General features: G+C 41.6%; 1 protein-coding gene across 2 annotated transcripts in view; it reads right to left on the bottom strand.

The window, feature by feature from the left end:
* Positions 1–713: 713 nt before the first annotated feature.
* Positions 714–20,101, bottom strand: part of LOC138759105 (transient receptor potential cation channel subfamily V member 6-like) — a 95,167-nt gene continuing 75,779 nt past the window's right edge. Inside the window, exons 12-15 of one of the 2 annotated variants that reach the window (XM_069929015.1) lie at positions 19,233–19,299; positions 9,478–9,746; positions 2,208–2,314; positions 714–1,684 (exon numbers count right to left, since the gene is read on the bottom strand). In XM_069929015.1, coding sequence (XP_069785116.1) covers positions 1,462–1,684; positions 2,208–2,314; positions 9,478–9,746; positions 19,233–19,299 — 666 coding nt within the window. In that variant the 3' untranslated portion in view covers positions 714–1,461. Of the gene's footprint in view, positions 1,685–2,207; positions 2,315–9,477; positions 9,747–15,453; positions 18,025–19,232; positions 19,300–20,101 lie in introns of those variants that run through there. The other variant, XM_069929016.1, reaches the window with a different exon arrangement.

Genomic DNA, 20,101 nt, shown 5'->3' with positions numbered 1-20,101 from the left:
CACTGCCCTAACGGCCCCCCACCGGTCGCCCCTGCCCTGAGGGAGTCATGGAGGGAGAGGGGTAAGTGAGCTGGGTCGTGGGTGATGACATCACTACAACACCATCATCCCACCCCTAGCCAGCTGCTTGCAGCGGTATTACATTCAGGCTAGGCAGTGGAGCGCAGTGCTTGCCACTGACTCTTCTCCTGACAGGGATTGCAGTCGGCGCCTTGGAGCATATTCATGGAGGTAAGTCTCCTGACGTAAGGGTGGAGGATCTCTGCCTTTACACTCAGGCTTTTTGACTGTACGAGAGGGCCTACTGACTGAGCATTTCTCTCCATGGATACTGCGTGACCTGCTGAGTCCCTCCAGCCTCTCTTTCTTCACTTGTAGCTCTGGACCTTTTGGAATGTTCCAGAAAGGAGGACCATCACTACATAGGTTTCCAACCCTCCCCTTCCCTTGCAATCTCCCCACTTCCATGTTTTTTTTATCCACATAGCCCCCAGTGTGGCTGTCATGGAGACAACACAAGAGTACACAGCCCTTAACAGAGAGTCCGGGCTACAGCTGCATCTGTAGACTTGCAAATCAGCTTTTAATACTTCTTAAAGGGCGTAAAGCACCAGGGTAGTTCCTTAAAGAGAGGATGATGCTATGCCAACCTGTCTCCTGACCAAAAGTATCATTCACTTGACACACCAGAAGTATAATTTCAAGGCAAACAATTATTTTCATGGTAAGAGTTTTATTGGCAAGAAAACACAAGAGTTAAACTACAATTATTTCTTCCATTTGGAAAACTGTTGGCAGTTGTAATGACCAAGAGTTCCTGCTTCCTGGGTACTGAGTACCATGAATATTAGACCCCATACAGATGGATATTTACTACGAGGGAGATGATCACTCTTTATGAGAGATTCAGCATGGAAAGTCATGGGATGGAAAGCTATACAAATGGATTATTTAAAACATTGGTTTTCAAACCACCCCCCTGAACTCACATTCCACCTTAAGCAAGCTCGATGCCATCGGTGCTCTGTGATTATTAGTAAGGGATTGCTTAAGGTGGAAGGAAAAAGTTTGAAAACCACTGTTTTAATCGTATCTTGTTGACTGGTTTCATAACACCAATGTGAATTTTTCTCAAGTAAAATATTTCAGTAACCATTGGGTCTAGAACAGTGATTCTCAACCTTCCCCACTCACATCCCACCTTAAGCAATTCCTTAATAATCACAGAGCACTTAAGGACTAGTTAAGGTGGAATGTGAGTTTAGGGGGGCAGTTTGAAAATCATTGATTTAGAAGTTCACAGATTAAATCAAATGAGAAGCCTCTTTCTACGCTGACATATGATTGACTTAATGTTCTACCAGAGCACCTCTACCAACAATTTGGTTGTGAATTACCCTGCCAACCAGGGCTGATACAGAAGAGCACGTGAAAAACTATTTGGGTAATGTTCTGGGGACATTAAATGTGACAGGTCTCACCATGGCACTCATTGTAAAAATCACTGGGGTTCTGCCCCATCCTTTGTTGCCTCACCATGTGCCATCCCTGACGAGTTCTGAGCTTGCTTTCGATTTTGACTGATGCCTCTTCCTGCTCCATCCTTTCCTCCAGTCCCTTAGCCGGCCCTGTTCTGCTGTTAGGTGGGAACTTCAAGACAACGTTGTCATTCCGGGAATCCACCCTGCAACAGCCAAGAGTAATGTCAGCCTGATTCTCACTTCACGGAAACCAGTGAGCTTATTTCATGTAGCTTACACACTGCTTGGCCATTTGGATCCCTTAGAGGAAATCCTGTGGACAGGGCGATCAGACAACCAAAGGTGAACTGAACTGCATAAATCATACAATAACATGGAAGTCTCAGTGTATATGCAACAAGTGAGGAGGGGGTGGGGCTAGCTGCACTCTTCCAGTGAGCGGCTTTAACAACTCATAGCAAAAACCAATCTGGACTTTCCTCCACGGATGCTGCCTGACCCACTGAACTGTTTTTTTGCTCTCGATTCCAGTATCCGCAATGTCTCGTGTTTCCATTTAACATGTACTGGATGTGAAACGTTAACCCTGACCTGCTGACTGCTTCCAGTGTTTCCTGATTTCACCTCAGTTTCCCAGCATCTGCAGTCTTTATTAGTTATCCAACTTCAATGTGGAGAAGTTTGTGGATCACACCCGTGGGGATAAATAGTGACCTTTGAACTCACCTGAAATACCAGGTGTCTCCAAGTCCATAATTTTTTCCACAAATTCCCAAGCGGGGAAAAAAACATCTGGGGAGTCGACGCTCAAGAAGGAGAATTGTTGCCACAACCTTAGAGGGAAGCAAACAATTTTACTAAGAAGGTTATTTTCAGGAGAAAATACAGGTTGCAGCTCTCTGACATTACACACAGATATCCAGCAACTCCTGTGGTCTGGGATGTTTCGAATCTGAAGTACAGATCTGTACAAATCGACAAATTCTCACATTGGTTTTGGGGCCAATTCTTTTTAAGTGTATTGTAATGGATAAATATTGGGAGGAATTTGGTAAGATTAGAGTGGGTTACATACATACACATATTTTAAAACAGATCTTATTTTGAAATACTAAGAATTCATATTCAGAAACTTTGGAGAATGACATGCACATTTAACGAGTAGGTGCTAATTGAAATGACGTCATGAAATGAATAGACCATTGTCTTGGAGGAGACAAACTGGCTGTTTGCAGGTACCTACAGAACGCTCACAGAAAGGTCACTCCTGGATTTTGTTTACCTAAGACAATAGCTTGACCAAGAGAGGAGAACTCCTGTGGTTTGCTGAATAAGGTGGGGGTTTTTCCAGTGAGAGAGTCACATGGGCTTCCTGGTAGTTGGCAGTTGGAAAGAGAGAGAGAAGACAAGCTCAACAAGCTCAACAGTGTGTGTGTGTGTGACACTGAAAGAGACTGAACAGTCACGGCTGAAACAAGCCAGGAAAAGCTGGTGGGAAACAGAAAGCTCCAGAGTGGCGGATAGCTGGAAGTGCTATCTGTCTGATGTTTCTCTTGGAATAAGTGAAACAGAAAGGAACTCTCTAGTAACCTGAAAGAAAGAAGTTACCATCTGGAGAACCCTGATGCAGCAAGTTTAATCAGCGAGACAATGAGGTGACTAATGGCAGTACCTCAGTTGTGGAATTCCTGAAACAACAAATATCTCTCTGCAAACCTCCAAAGAACCTTCCTGAGCGGTAAACATTTACCTTTTGAGCACCAAAGCCTGGTGAACTTTATACATGTTAAATTCTCTGCACAGTTTAAGAATTGCCTGCAACCAGAGAACTTGGAAGAGGAGAAGTGAGATTGAATTGTGAACCAAAGATATTTTCTTAAATTTACACACACATTACAATTAGAATTAGAAGGGGGTTAATTTGGGTTAGTTAAATATAGAGATAAGTTAAAGTTTGATTCTGTTTTCATGTTTAAAAATAATTAAAAATAACTGTTTTAAGAACTACTTGTCTTGGTGAATGTTTATTTCTGCTTGGTTTTGGGGTCTTTTGGGCTTGTAACAGTATATTAATGATTTGGATTATGGAATGAATGGCTTTGTGGCCACGTTTGCAGATAATTCAAAGGTAGGCGGAGGAGCAGGTGGTGTAGCATGGAGGTTCCAGAAAGACTTAAGGCAGGTTAGGAGAATGGGGAGAGAAATGGTAAATGAAATATAATGTCAGAAAATGTATGGTCATGTACTTTGGCAGCAAAAATAAACAGGCAACTATTTTCTAAATGGGGAGTAAATTGAAAATCCCCCAATGTAAAGGGACCTGTGCAGGATGACCTGAAGGTAAACTTGCAGGCTGAGTCGGTGGTGAAGGCCAAATGAAATGCTGTCATTCATTTCGAGAGGAATAGAATATGTTTGTAAGAGCAGGGATGTGATGTGGAGGGTTTATAAGGCACTGGTGAGACTTCACTTGTAAGTTTTGGGCTTGTCATTTCAGAAAGGATGTGCTGACGTTGAAAGAGTTCAGAGGAGGTTCACATTGATGATTCCGGGAATGAAAGGGTTATCACATGAGGAACGTTTGATACCTCTTGACTTGTACTTATTTAAATTTAGGAGAATGATCTCATTGAAACATTTTGAATATTGAAAAGGCACAGACAGAGAATGTGTATAGCTGGGAAAATTTCATACAAGATGGCAGAACTTCAGGTTTGAAGAGTGTCCACTTAGAACAAAGATATGGAGGAATTTTATGAGCCAAAGGGTCGTAAAACTGTGGAATTTGTTGCCACAGTGGCTGTGGAGGCCAAGTGTATTTAAGGCAGATATTGATAGGTTCTTGATTAGCCAGGGAAATCAAAGGTTATAGTGAGATGGCCAGGCAGTGGGGTTGAGTGGGGAAATGGATCAGCTCATGGTGGGGCAGACTCGATGGGTGGAATAGCCTATTTCTGTTCATGTGCCTTATGGTCTTAAGTAGGATCTAATAGGTAATTAATTTACCAGTGCAACTTTTGCAATCTCAGCTGACAGTGTTTTTGACATTCTGAAACAGCCAGGTTTTGGATGCCTGTTATCAGCCATGATTTAAATACTGGGGCAGACTTGATGGGCTGAATTCTGATCCTATCTCTTTTGATTTTACACTGATCAGGGATTGCACTATTGGAAGATCACTTTTGGTGCACCAGGATAATTATGAATATAACCATATAACCATATAACCACTTACAGCACAGAACAGGCCAGTTCGGCCCTACTAGTCCATGCCGTAGCAAATCCCCACCCTCCTAGTCCCACTGACCAGCACCCGGTCCATACCCCTCTAGTCCCCTCCTATCCATGTAATGATCCAGTCTTTCCTTAAATGTAACCAATGATCCCACCTCGACCACGTCTGTCGGAAGCTCATTCCACATCCCCACCACCCTCTGCGTAAAGAAATTTCCTCTCATGTTCCCCTTATAATTTTCCCCCTTCAATCTTAAACCATGTCCTCTAGTTTGAATCTCCCCCTTTCTTAATTGAAAAAGCCTATCCACATTTACTCTGTCTGTCCCTTTTAAAATCTTAAACACCTCTATCAAGTCCCCTCTCAATCTTCTACGCTCCAGAGAAAAAAGCCCCAGTCTGCACAACCTTTCCCTGTAACTCAGACCTTGAAATCCTGTCAACATTTTCGTGAACCTTCTCTGCACTCTCTCTATTTTGTTTATATCTTTCCTATAATTTGGTGACCAAAACTGTACACAGTACTCCAAATTTGGCCTCACCAATGCCTTGTACAATTTCATCATAACCTCCCTACTCTTGAATTCAATACTCCGATTTATGAAGGCCAACATTCCAAATGCCTTCTTCACCACACCATCTACCTGAGTATCAGTCTTGAGGGTACTATTTACCATAACTCCTAAATCCCTTTGTTGCTCTGCACTCCTCAATTGTCTACCATTCAATGTATATGACCTATTTAAATTTGCCTTTCCAAAATGTAGCACCTCACATTTATCTGTATTAAATTCCATCAGCCATTTCTCAGCCCACACCTCCAGCCTTCCTAAATCACCTTTTAATCTATGGTAATCTACCTCACTGTCCACAACACCACCAATCTTTGTGTCATCCGCAAATTTGCTTATCCACTTCTCCACCCATACATCCAGATCGTTAATATATATAACAAATAATAGTGGACCCTGGACCGAACCCTGAGGAACTCCACTAGTCACCGGCCTCCAATTGGACAAACAATTTTCTACCACTACTCTCTGACACCTCCCATCCAACCACTGCTGAATCCATTTCACTACCTCTTTATTTATACCTAATGCCTCCACCTTTTTTCCTAACCTCCTGTGGGGAACTTTGTCAAAAGCTTTACTAAAGTCCAAATAGACAACATCCACAGCTTTCCCTTCATCAACCTTTTTTGTAACCCCCTCGAAGAACTCAATCAGGTTTGTCAAGCATGATCTACCCCTGACAAAACCATGCTGATTACTCCCTATCAATCCCTGTACCTCCAAAAATTTGTAAATAGCATCCCTCAGAACACTTTCCATCAACTTGCCCACCACAGACGTCAGACTTACAGGCCTATAATTCCCAGGTTTGCATTTGGACCCTTTCTTAAACAGAGGAACCACATGCCCCACCCTCCAATCCTTTGGTACCACCCCCGTGGCCAGTGACATCCTAAATATCTCTGTTAATGGCCCCATTAACTGTCCACTAGCCTCCCTGAGTGTCCTAGGGAATATTTTGTCTGGTCCGGGAGATTTATCCACCTTTATCTTTTTTAACACAGCCATCACTACCTCCTCGGTTATCCTTATATACTTCATAACCTCCCCACTATTTTTCTTTACTTCAACTGGTTCAACATTTTTTTCCCTAGTGAATACCGAGGCAAAGAAATCATTCAAAATTTTCCCCATTTCCTCAGACTTCTCACTCAGCCTACCCTCGCTATCTACAAGGGGTTCAATTTTATCTCTCACTAATCTTTTACTTTTAATGTACTTATAGAAACCCTTTGGATTTATTTTTACTCTGTCAGCCAAAGCCTCTTCATGCCTTTTTTTGGCCTTTCTAATTTCTTTCTTAAGATTCCTTCTACACTCCTTGTAGTCCTCCTTCAACTTCTCAGCTCCCTGCTCTTTATACCTCTTGTACACCTCCCTTTTTCTCCTTACCAAATTTCCAATATTCCTCGAAAACAAAGCCTCTCTATGACTTCCAGCCTTTCCTTTGATCCACACTGGGACATAACTACTCTGTACCCTCAAAATTTCTTTTTTGAATATCCTCCATTTTTCATTATAAGATAACAATTACAGCACAGAAACAGGCCATTAGGTCCTTCTAGTCTGCACTGAACCAAACACCCCTTTCTAGTCCCACCTCCCTGCACAATGCCCATAACCCTCCATCTTCTTCTCATCCATATACCTGTCCAACCTTTTCTTAAATAATACAATTGACTCCGCCGCCACTATTTCTCCCGGAAGATCATTCCACACGGCTACCACTCTCTGAGTAAAGAAGTTCCCCCTCATGTTACCTCTAAACCTCTGCCCCTTAATTCTTAACTCATGTCCTCTTATTTTAATCTTTCCTCCTCATAACGGAAATAGTCTATCCACATCCACTCTGTCTATCCCTTTCATAATCTTAAATACTTCTATCAAATCCCCTCTCAACCTTCTACGCTCCAAAGAATAAAGACCTAATCTGTCCAATCTCTCCCTATACTCTAGATGCTTAAACCCAGGTAACATTCTGGTAAACCTTCTCTGCACTCCCTCCACTCTGTTTATATCCTTCCTATAATTAGGCGACCAGACCTGCACACAGAACTCCAAATTAGGCCGCACCAACGTCTTATACAATCTCAACATCACCTCCCAACTCCTATATTCCATGCAATGATTGATAAAGGCCAGCATACTAAAAGCCTTCTTCACCACCCTATTCACGTGAGTTTCTACCTTCAGGGAACGATTAACCTCCTTACATGAAAATATCCTGTCCCACTCAATACTCCCCAAATCCCTTCTTATTCCTTCGAAATTTGCTCTTTTCCAATCCAGAACCTCAACTTTAGGCCTCTCCTTGCTCTTCCCTAAAACTACCCTAAAACTAACAGAATTATGATCACTAGACCCAATTGGTTCTCCAACATTAATGTCCGCTAACTGACCTAGCTCGTTCCCTAACAGGAGATCCAGTATTACACCATCCCGAGTCGGTTCTTCTACTGATTTAGAAAACAATCCTGAACACATTTAATGAACTCCAGCCTATCCAGCCCTCTAACTGTATGGGTATCCCAATCAATGTGTGGGAAGTTAAAATCTCCCATGATCACTACCTTATGATTTTCACACATATACGTTATCTCCCTACAAATTTGTTCCTCTAATTTTCTTGGCCCATTTGGTAGTCTGTAATACACTCCTATTAGCACCTCAATTCCACCCAAACAGCCTCACTGGTCGATCCCTCCATACCATCCTGCCACCTCACGGCAGTAATGTCCTCCTTAACAAGCAGAGCAACTCCTCCTCCTTTTTTACCCCCTGATCTATCACATCTAAAACAAATGTATCCTGGAATATTAAGTTGCCAGTCCTGCCCCTCCTGTAGCCAGGCCTCACTAATTGCCACAATATCGTGACCCCAAGTATCTATCCATGCTCTCAGCTCATCTACCTTGTTCACTATACTTCTTGCATTAAAATATATGCATCTCAGAGAATGACCCTCACATATATTCTCTTTTTTACCTTCTACCCTAATCTCCATCCTACCTTTGTTATCTTTTTTATTCCTAGCTAGGTGGCCATACTTCCTGGACACTGCTCTCACACTCTGTTCCCCACCCCCCTGTTTATTTTTATTCCCCCCGTGTTTTGTCTTCTTTTACTTCAATTAAGTACAGTATCCAGAATTCATACAACCAGCAAAAAAAAGGAGGAAATAAATAAATATATAAAATTTATAAGATTTAAAAATATTAAAAAAAATAAAAGTTTAAAATTGTAAAAGCAAATGTTCTCCGAAGCAACACATAAACCCCTGGAGAAGATGGGAGAAAACCTTAAGCCAATGGAGGGCCCCAATCATGTTTGAATAAAGTTTCTATAAAGTTGTATTTGAATAAAATGGTGGCACCCAGAATGAAGAGCAGTCGATACCGCTCGCGCTGGGGCGACTCTCCCTTGTGTTTCCTTATCCCTGCCTGGTAAGAGCCTATATGTATATATGCATTTGTATTGCTTATATTAGTAAGGCTTTATCTGTAAACATGGAGGAGGGAGGGTTAATTATGATGGTGGCACGGTTACTGTAGTGGGAACCACAACGCTGTTACAGCGCCAGTGACTGTGGTTCAAATTTAAATTTAAATTTTGCAAATTATGGGATTAAAATGAACTTTACATAAGTAAGGACTGAATTCTTTCAAATTACTTTACATTTTGCCCTGTCTTTTGTCTTTAAAAGTGTTTATTCTTAATGAAGGTGTATTGCATTAGGCTTTGTAAGAGTGAGTTTCAGGAAACCGGAAAAGTTGCATATCTGGTATCTGCAATCCATGTAGGTGCCAGATACCGGGGATTTTTACTGTGTACTGCATAGTTGTTTGCTGTAGCAAGTAATAATTTCAGTGAATATAACAATAGATTCATTATCATTAAATGCTTTGGAGTTTTCCTTCATCCCGTCCAGCATTGCCATCCCAATGACCTTTTATGCATTCCCCATACTTTCCAAATTCCTGCAGGCCCTCCCTGCTTCCTAAACCTTACCACCTTGTGTTTCTTTATGCAATCCTCAGTGTTCCCTCAGCTTCCAGGTTCCAGACTCTACCTTGCATTTACTCTATTCCCTATAGACAGTGACGATTTGATACGTGAATGCCTTCCATTGGTCACCTGCACTTATCAGCTGGTGAGCTGGTGCAGAAGAAATGAATGTAGGAACTAACCTGTGCTCTCCAAATGTCATCGCGCTTCTTTGTGATCTTTTGAATCAATTCAGTCATGATGTGGATAACCAGGAAAACCATGATGGCAAAAGCCAGCAGGGTGTAGATGGCGTACTGGAGCCGAGCCATATCAGGCTGTATCACTTCCCAATTGATTGGCATATTAACAAGCCCAAAGAAGAGGAGGTACATGGTGAATAGAACTGTGCTGAAATCCACATAGTGTTCCCACATGGCAGGATCCAGGACCTGGAATGATAGGTAGGTACCTGGAAAAAGGCAATGAAATGATCAAAAAATCAGCTCAGCGCTAATCCTGTGTGAAGTGAATCACTGAGACCAACAGAACTGAATTGAATTGTTTGCTCCCATCTGCACTGAGATATTATAACATGCTTTGTTTTGTGTGCTATCCAGGCAAGTGAACTCATAAACGAAAGTCAACGGTGTAGGTGAGCAAGAAGAAGGAGGGGCGATTTGATAGAGGTTTACATAATTATGAGAGGTATAGACAAGAGTAAATGTGAGGAGACTCTTTCCACTTAGATCAGGAGAGATGCTTCCGGCTGGTGACTGCATATGTTAGCAGCAGTAGTTAGATGTTCCTTTTCTTTTTAATATTTCTTCCATTCATTCATTTCTAACGTTTCAACCAAAGTGCTTTATACTTTGTCCCCTTGTTACTTCTCATTGCTAATTATTTTAAAATAATGACGAGGAGTGTTAAAGCTGTAAAAAATGGCAGGAAGGAGGAAGAGACAGATACTCTGACTCTGGACTCCATTTCTGATCTTTTAAACGACCGTACACTGGAAGTAACTGAAACTGTAAAAGAAAGTCAATGAGAAGTCAAATCTACAGTTGAAAAAGTTTTAGAGTCGTTGTGAGATATTATGTTCATCTGGGGTCTGTGGAGCGAGACTTGGATACAATCAACGATCATATGGATAAATAGAGGAACTTTGCTCAGGTCTGTCTGCTAGCACTTTTAAATTAACTTTGAAAGTTATTGACTTGGAGAGCAGAGACAGACGACAGAATATTTGAATTTTGGGCTTGGCTGAAAATACTGAAACTGGCCAACTGACCAACTTCTTTTCACAGATGCTTTTGGAAAGCAGTTCCTTCCTACTAAGCCTGATCTCGACAGAGCACATCGCTCTTTGTTTCCCAAACAGCTCCGGGACGCCGTTCATGTTATTCTTCAGATTCATCGCTACCAAATGAAAGACTTTGTAATTTGTGAAGCCCGTCAGAAAGGAGCTCTTCAACATCGTGAACAACAGATCAGATTTGTAGACAATTTTTGTCCTGAAGTCATGAATCTCCATGCAGAATATAGAGAAGTTATGACTGAACTGTACAAGAAAGGTTTTAAACCCGGTTTGTTATTCCCAGCACCACTGAATTATACTCTTTGATGGTGTCAAGAAGTTTTTGAATTTGGTAGAAGAGGCAGAAAGATTCTTGGAAGATTCTCCTTCAGCATCAAATCTTCCATGAATTTGGTGTCTGAAGCATTTCTTTCCTGGGTTGGGTGAAGTCTGGCAGTTCTCTCCTTTTTGTTAATTGGAAGGGATGAAGTCCTTGTTTGGTTTACAGTTATATAAGTTTGTTTTTCTTTCTGTTAATCTCACCACATTTTGATTACTTTTTCTTGGATGAGAGTGCAAAGTTGAATACATTAATTTTATCTTAATAATAAAGATGTATATTTGATACTTTAGTTAGTGACTTATTAATAGCACATGAAATGTTGTATGTGCTCTTGTGCTCATGTTATTAGATGAACGTGGGAAATAATAATAATATATACATGTATAGTCCAAGTTATGTGTGTGGAATTTTAAAGTTTGCCATTTATGTGTTTCGGCTATTTATTCTACTGAGCCTGCAAATCGAAATGGGGAGTAGGTGGAGATGTATACATTCATTGTTCTTTTAGTATTAATGGGACACCTTTTTGTTATTTCGGATACTTATTGGTTAGAAACACTTGAGAAATTAACGCGCTAAGTGCACATTTTATTCTAGAACCGACCGTGATAAAGGGTGATGGGATTACAACATTTATGCACATGCATTAGGGACTTGAGTGTGAATCCTTAATATAAATTATTTGTCTTTCACTTTAGGTGCAGCTTTAAATACAAGTTTATATTGTTTGGAAACACTAATAAGAACTTCTTTTGAAAAAAAGCTAAAATTAGAATTTACAGCAGAATAATTTTGAGGCTAAAATGTCTTTTTTTGGGTCCATTACAGTTCCAAAGAGCAACCTTTGGTTGTTTGGGAAGGAGGGTGGGTATTTTTGTTTAAGGCATCAGGTTTAAAAGGTTGTTTGGTCTTAAACATTAAGCTGTGTAAGCTGTGTTATTCCACAGCTTCAACGAGGCCACTTGGAGTTTGGTAATAATTCGTGCCTGGTTTTCTTCATAACATTAATTATAAACCATGATAAATCTTATCAAGGTTCTTGCTTGGAATGTGAAAGGTTTAAACAATCAAATTAAATGAATGGAAGTCTTTGGACATGTTAAACAATCGAGATCTGAAATTGTTTTCTTACAAGAAACCCATATTTGTAGCTGTGATAATTCTCGTCTTTTGTCAAAAAGGAGACGGTAACTCTTTTATTCCTCCTTCAATGCTAAAGGTGGGGGGGGGGGGGTTTGGTTTAATTAACCAAAACATGCCTTTTCTGCATCATGTTATATCAGATAAAAATGATCGATACATTATCATTACAGGCAAATGATATAATAAAATGGTAATTTTCACTAATGTATTTGTCCCAAATGTTGATCATGTTGGATATCTTGTAAGCTTTCTTACAGGTCTACCAGATTTGAGTCTTTTCTCATTGGTGCTGGTCAGTTGGGGGGGGGGGGGGGAGACTTCAAATGTTGGTTAGACCCTGCTTTCACAAGATTACATGGGGAAAAGGCCAGAAATTAGAACTATTCTCACATCTAGTTCCAATTTCTGGCCTTTTCCCCATATCCCTTGATCCCCTGACTAATTAGATACCTATCAGTCTCCCCCTTACTCCTCCAGTGATCAGGTCTCCATAGCTGGATGTGGCAATGAATTCCACAAATCCATGACCCTCTGGCGAAAGAAATTTCTCCTCATCTCTGTTTTAAATGGGTACCTTCTAATTCTAAGACTGTGCCCTCTTGTCCTGGATTCACAGCAACTTATTCACATTAACTCTGTCCAATCTTTCAGCATTTGAAATGTCTCCATGAGAGCCCCTCTCATTCTTCTGTACTCCCATGAATACAGTCCAAGAGCCGCTAAACGTTCCCTGCGTTCCAAGAATCATCCTGGTAAATCTTCTCTGTACTCTCTCCAAATCATTACATCCCTTCTAAGAGACGATGCCAAAAACAGTTCTCTCAATGAGATCTCAGCAGTGCCCAAGAGAGCGTTATTAACACCTCTTTATTCTTATACACTTATACACTATTCCTCTTGAAATGAATGCCAATGAAGAATTCACAGTCGATCCAACCTGATGGTTAACCTCTAGGTTAACCTGGCTTTGGATCATTCATCCTCTAAACTTGTTACTTTAGCCAAATCTGCTTCTGTAGTTCATACTTTTTTATTAAACGTTGGTATCTCAAATATATGCCACTTTTTTAACCCCAATAGGAGAGGGTATTCTTTTTTTTTTCTCCTGTTCATCATACTTACTCGCGGATTGAATATTGTTTTAATAGACAATCAATTGATTTCATAGACCCAATCACATGAATATAGTGATTTCTGACCATGCTCCTGTTTTTTTGTCAATGGATTTTACAGATCTCCCTCCTTCAAAGAGGCACTGGCATTTTAATTCTACTTTACTTTCCAATAATGAATTTTTGGAATTTGTGGAGGAGCAGATAACTTTTTTCTTTAACACAAATTCCTCTTCAACAATTTCTAGTTTGATTGTTTAGGACATTTGGAAAGCTTATCTTAGAAGGCAAATTATTTCTTATACTGCTAATATAAAGAAGGCTAATAAAGATTGGATTAAGTTAATCAGATTGAACAAATAGATCAACAGTAAGCACAAGTTAAAGGTCCAGAATTATATAAAGGGAGAGTTGAATTTAAAACTAAATTTGATCTTCTCCCCCGACCCCATTGAACATAATCTTTTGAAGAGAAAAAGTCAGTTTTATATTCATGGTGAAAAATCTGGTAAGCTCTTGGCCAATCGATTGAAGGGAATTGCTGCTGAGAGACAAATTACTAAGATTCAGATGGATGATGGTAATATGATCTCAGACCATTCAGGGAATTGTATTCTAGGCTTTATACTTCTGAGTTTATTAACGATAACAGTTTAATGATGGGTTTCTTGGATTGCTTAAATAGTCCCATGCTTTCTCTGAATAATCATTTGAGTTTGGAAGAACCTATTTCACAAGATGAAATAATTTTTGCTATCTTTTCACTACAGTCAGATAAGGACTGGATGGGTATCCTGTAGATTTTTTCAAATCCTTTTCTAAATTGCTCGTACCCCAATTAAGTTCTGCGTTAACTGATTAATTTAAACAGGGAAATCTTCAATTATCTTTTAATGAAGCTCAGAGCCAAAAATGGAAAAGATCCAGCTGAGTGCTCCTCCTACTGGCCCATTACTTTATTGAATGTTGATATGAAGATCTTGACTAACATTTTGGCCAATAGGCTGGAGAACATTTCACCATCAATTTTTTTGGGAGATCAGACTGGTTTTATTAAAAATCATTATTCTTATTATTTATTGGGTATTTTGTATTCACCTCCCACTGAAGTCCCTGAATGTGTTCTCTCGTTAGATGCAGAGAAAGCATTTGACTGGGTGGAATGGTGATACTTAATTGTGATCTTGGAAAAAATTAATTTTGGTCCATGTTTTCTTAAGTGGATTAAATTAATATATTCATGTCCTACTGCTTCAATTCTTACTAACTTATAACAATCAAAAGCTTTCATTCTCCAACAGGGAACCTATCAAGGCTGCCCTTTAAGTGCATTACTTTTTGATTTGACCTTAGAGTCTCTAGTAATTGCATTTCATGAGTGCAGAGATATTTCAGGGATTAATAAGAAGGGAACTGAACATAAAGTTTCCATTTACATAGATGACTTTTTGCTTTTCCTGATACTTCTTTACTTTCTCAACTTAGTCAGTTTCAGGTATAAATTAAATCTGCATAAGAGTGAACTGTTACTTTAAAAATTCTCATGTACTAATGTTTTCTAATTTTCCTTTTAAGATTGTGAGAGATCAATTTACTGATCTTGACATTACAATTACAACGAATCACATGCATTTTTTTAGGGAAAATTTCTTCGCTTGAGTACGTGAAAATGTCTTTAATTGGTCATATTAATTCTATTAAAATGAACATTCTACCTACATTTTTGTATCTCTCTCAGTCTAGACCAATTTTTAGTCTTAAATTGTTCTTTGACTCACTTGATTCGCTTATATCATCCTATATATGGCAAAGAAAGTGTCCCCATTTAAATAAAGCTAATCTCAAAAGTCTAAAAGCAATGGTGTTTCCTAATTATTATTGGGCAGTCAATATACATAACCTTATGATCTTGTTACAAATTCAGAATCGAATGACCGTTCTGGTTGGGTAGAAACGGAATTAAATTCTGCCAAAAATGTTTCTATCTCAGCACTCCTTGGGTCCTCCCTTTCTCCTTCCTTATATAAATTTACTGACAACCTGGAAGTTAAATTCAGTTTGAGAATATGGGTGCAGTTTAGAAGGTATTTTGGATTTCAGGGCTTTTCCCTTGCAAGCCCTGTTTTAACCACCTTACTTGCAGGATTCTGCTTTTAATGTTTGGTAGAGATTGGGTATTAAATGTTTTAAAGACCTTTTTAGTGACAACAGTTTTGCAACTTTTGAACAATTGGTTGGAATTTTTAGCAAATGCTCATTTTTTTCAAGTATTTACAAATCAGACATTTTATTCAATCTCAGATCCCTGATTTTCCTTGAGCTCCTGATGCGAATATTCTTGGTACATTTTTCTGATACAACCTTCTGGTAAAGGGTTAACATCTGTTATTTATGACGAGTTGACAGGTCTCAAACACACCCCTTTAGTCGAAATTACATATGTCTGGCAGCAGGATTTGGACCTTTCGCTGTCCAATGAGGTTTGAGACTCTATTTTCCAACTGATTGACACAACATCGTGGTGAGCTCGTCATTGTCTGCTGCAGTTGTCACATATTTAAAGTCAAATTCTCTCGTTTTTACTCCATTAAAAATCCTCGCTGTGATAAATGTAAAATAGACGATATTTCTGTTTCTATTTCTATATGTTCTGGGCATGTCCCAGTTGAAAAAAATATTGGAGAGAAGTTTTTCAAACATTATCTGTGATTATTAATTTAGAATTAGAACCAAATCCCTTCGTTGCTGTTTAGGACTCTTGGAGAAGACGATGTTTTAGTAACTCCAATTAAATGTGACAATTTATACTTTACTTTCTTGAGGGCCAGACGTGCTATTTTTATTAAATGGAAAGATAATACCCCACCTGTTCATGTACAATGGTTCTGGGATGTAAATTTGGAAATAATTTGATACTGTGGCTATCAGCCACCACAAGTGGAAGAAACATGCTGAGTCAAGTAGAGTTTCAAACCAACCAATTTACCAATTCAAACTTGTGCACTAAAAGGTCCCAGCGTTCGTGTGGGGTGCAAGTGACATCAACTTCTCGTCCGTTGTTTTGCCCCAAAATGAGAGCTCCCAAGTATGTCTCTGACTGCAGACTTGATCGCAACTGCTGGCGTTGGTTCGCCTGGCTTGTGGGTGAGTCATCACATGACCCCCCCAGAACCAGTGCTTTGAGGCACTGAAACCATACACTGCCTGCTTTATGTGGCTGCCCTCACCTCTTGACTGGTGGGACTACGACTGGGTGCTCAATGTGCAGGTGTGCCAGCTTGTGGCGGTCCATGGTAAATGTCTCCTCCTGGCAACCCACATCCAAAACATGTTGCACTGTTATGATGTACCACTTTGAAGGGTCCTTCATACGGCCATTGCAGGGGTGGTCTGTGGGCTCCTTGGCAGACAAACACTTACTCACTCTGTTACAGGACTTTGGGTATGAAGGACCGCCTTTCCCCATGGTGGGATGTTGGCACTGGAGCCAATCCTCCGAGTCTCTCCTGAAGTCTGGTCAGGACCTCTGCTGGTGTGAGGACCTCTGCTGGTATGTCCTCTTGGTCACAGGATGCAGACACAAATTTTCCAGGTACTGTGAGTGATTCATTGTAAACCAATTCGGCAGATGATGCTGCCAGGTCGTTCTTGGGGGTTATGCAGATGATCCAGGGGAGTTCATATACCCAGATGGGCCCTTGGAGGCTTGCCATCAGGGTTGACTTCAGGTACGATGGTACCCAGTCGTGTGGTGGAGCTGATTTGTTGCTGACTACAGAGCTGAGGTGAATTGTGCCTCTCTGTCCGAGGTGATGTGGGTGGGGAGCCTGGACCTCACTAATCAGGTTGTGATAAGTGTTCTGGTACATGTCCCTGCCATTGTGTTGGTGATTGGGACAGCTTCCAACCACCTCATGAACCTGTCCACCATTTTAAATAGGTACCTTGCTCCTCGGTCGATGATGTCCACGTGCATATTATTGAACCACTTGTGTGTTGCTTATGGACCTGGAGGTCTGGCAGTGTATGCACATCCTGGCTCAGTGGCCATGCTACATGAAGTGATCTGCGATTAGCTGGGTGGTTGGCCAGATGGAAGGGTGGGTTAACCCATGCAAAGTATCAAAGATCCAGCGCCTCCAAGTTGTTGGTACGTTGGGCCAAGGTTGCCTGGTGGAAGTGATGCACAAGAGATTGGTATCTCTGGGCCCAATTTGTACATCTACGAGGCAGAATCTGGTGACTACGGTTCGGTATGCCGATAGTTCATTGGGCCCCTGTTGTACCTCTGCTAATGTCTCATAATCCACTCCTGGAGTAAAAGCGTGCACTGACTGGGTGGATGTCTGGGACAGCACATTGGCCATCACGTTGCTCTTCCCTGAAATGTGCTTGATTGTGGTGGTGAATTCAGATATGAACGACAGGTGTCGCTGCTGGTGGGCTGAACACGGGTCGGACACCTTGGCAAACATGAAGGTGAGGGGCTTGTGATTGGTGAAGATTGTGAATTCCCTCCCTTCTAGGAAATACCTGGTGTCGAATGGTCAGATATAGGGCCAGCAGCTCTGTCGAACACGCTCTACTTGATCTATGGGGGATGCAGGTGTCAGCAAAAGAAAGCAAGCAGCTTCCATTGGCCTTCGATTAACTGTTCAAGTACGCCACCAACTGCTACTTCAGGGGCTTCTACAGTGAGGGCCATGGGGATGTCTATCCGGGGGTGGACCAGGAGCAAGGCGTTTGCTAGAATGTCCTAGGCCAGGTCGAAAGCGGCCTTTGCTTCTTCTGTCCAAGCTACCTCTTTGGTTTTGCCAGACATCAAGCTGAACAGGGAGGCGCATGATCCGGGCCACTGAGGGGACGAAACAGTGGTAAAAATTAAAAAATGAATTTCTGCAGGCCCTTGACTGTATTGGGCCTGGTGAATTTGCGAATGGCCTCCACTTTCGCTGGCAGGTGAACAGCTCCATGATGGTGAATCTAGGGCCCCAAGAAGTCAATGATGGGTTGGCCAAACTGGCACTTGGCAAGGTTGACTGTCAGGCCAAGGTCATTGAGGTGGCAGTAGAGTAGGTGCAGGTGTGCTAGGTGTTTCTGGTGGGAATGACATCCAGGTAGATGAACATAAAGTCTAGATCTCATCCTACTGTGTGCATGAGGCATTGGAAGGTCTGGGCTGCATTCTTGAGACCGAATGGGGTTATGATGGCTGCCTTTGAGATATCATCTGGGTGGACAAGGACTTGATGATACCCTCGCACCAGGTCTATCTTTGAAAAGATGCGTGCCCTGTGCAGGCTGGCCATGGACCTGGATGTGCAGGACTGGGTACCCAAGGTCAGCCTCCTGTAGTCCCCGCATGGCCTCCATCCTCCTGCAGACTTGGGTGCCACATGGAGTGTAGAAACCTATGGGCTTCCTGAACGCTGCACGATGCCCATCTTCTCCCTTTTGTTAAACTCGTCCCTTGCTAGTCAAAGCTTATCTGGTGGTAACCTGCATGCAGGGGATATCCCTGAGTGGGAATGTGGTGCTTTATGCCATGCTCGGGGGCTGTTGTGGAAAATTGTGGCATGATGATGGATGGGAACTCCGACAACATCCTGGTGAATTCGTTGTCCGAACATTTGACTGAGTCCAGGGGCGGAGCTGGCAATTTGGCCTCGCTGAGGGGAAAGATTTGAAATGTTTGCGTCAATGAGCTGTCACCCCTTCCCTTCCACCAGAAAACAGTGAGTGTGGAGGAAGTCTGCACCAAACGATGGTTGTGACACTGCAGCCAGCGTAAACATCCATGTGAATTGGCTGGAACCGAATTGCAAAGGGGTGGTGTGTATGATGTAGGTGAGGATGGTGCTGCTGTTGGCTGCCATGAGTTCTGGTCCAGCCCTTTTGGTCCTGGTATCTTGGCTCGGGGGGGTTGGAAGGATACTGATTTCCGCTCCTGTCTACTAGGAACCTGTGCCTTTTTATTCCAGTTTCACACCACCTTAAGTCATCCCTTCCTAACCTGAGAGGAACTATGGCCATTTTAAGGCATTGCAAGCTTTGAGTACTCACTGAATGTGAAAGCCAGGAGTACAATGAGCATCAGCAGCAGGAACGGCAGTACAATCTCAAATAATATCTGCGGAGAGAAGAACAATATTAGTAAACATTTAATTCTAACTCTGTGACCGAGACTGGACACTCTTTTACCCAGGTTCCACTAATGCTCAGTCCTCAGCATTGAAAGTCGTCCTGTGTTTTTATCCCACTTGTCTACTTCCCTCAATGTGAAAGAAAATGGCATATTATTGTAAATCTTGTAATCTTTTCCCTTGTAAATCTTTTCCTGCTCATCTTAAATATCTTCCTGTTTTGTGACTCCCCACTGCTGTGACCATTCACTTTATCCATGCCTCTATAAAGATTTCATACACTTCACAGAAATATCCCTCCTCAGCCTCCTACACTCCAGAGACTTGCCCCAACTTATCCAGTCTTTCCTTCGATGCAGCAAGGTTGGCATAGCGGTTAGCACAATGCTTTACAGCGCCAGCAATCGGGACTGGAGTGTGAATCCCACGCTGTCTGTAAGGATGGTACATTCTCCAGTGTCTGCGTGGGTTTTCCCCGGGGGCTCCGGTTTCTTCCCACAGTTCAAAATGTACCAGGGGTACGTTAATTGGGTGTAAATTGGGTGGCACAGGCTCATGGGCCGAAATGGCCTGTTACCGGGATTAAATTACATGTAAAGTTAGAAGTCAAGTCCCCAGTCCTGGTGACATCCATAGGAATCTTTTCTCCAGCCTTTTGAGCTTCATGACATCTTTCTGAAGCAGGGTGACCAGAACAGGACACAGCAGCCCAAATGTGGTGAAAGGGAATATGTGGAGATTTGAATGGATTGTGTCTAACTAGTGTGGATGACATAGACCCACTTCTAC

This window comes from Narcine bancroftii, chromosome 3, assembly GCF_036971445.1.
Source record: "Narcine bancroftii isolate sNarBan1 chromosome 3, sNarBan1.hap1, whole genome shotgun sequence".
Classification (NCBI taxonomy): domain Eukaryota; kingdom Metazoa; phylum Chordata; class Chondrichthyes; order Torpediniformes; family Narcinidae; genus Narcine; species Narcine bancroftii.
The sequence above is the reverse complement of the archived record's forward strand: the minus strand, read 5'-3'. Positions and strand labels throughout refer to the sequence as shown.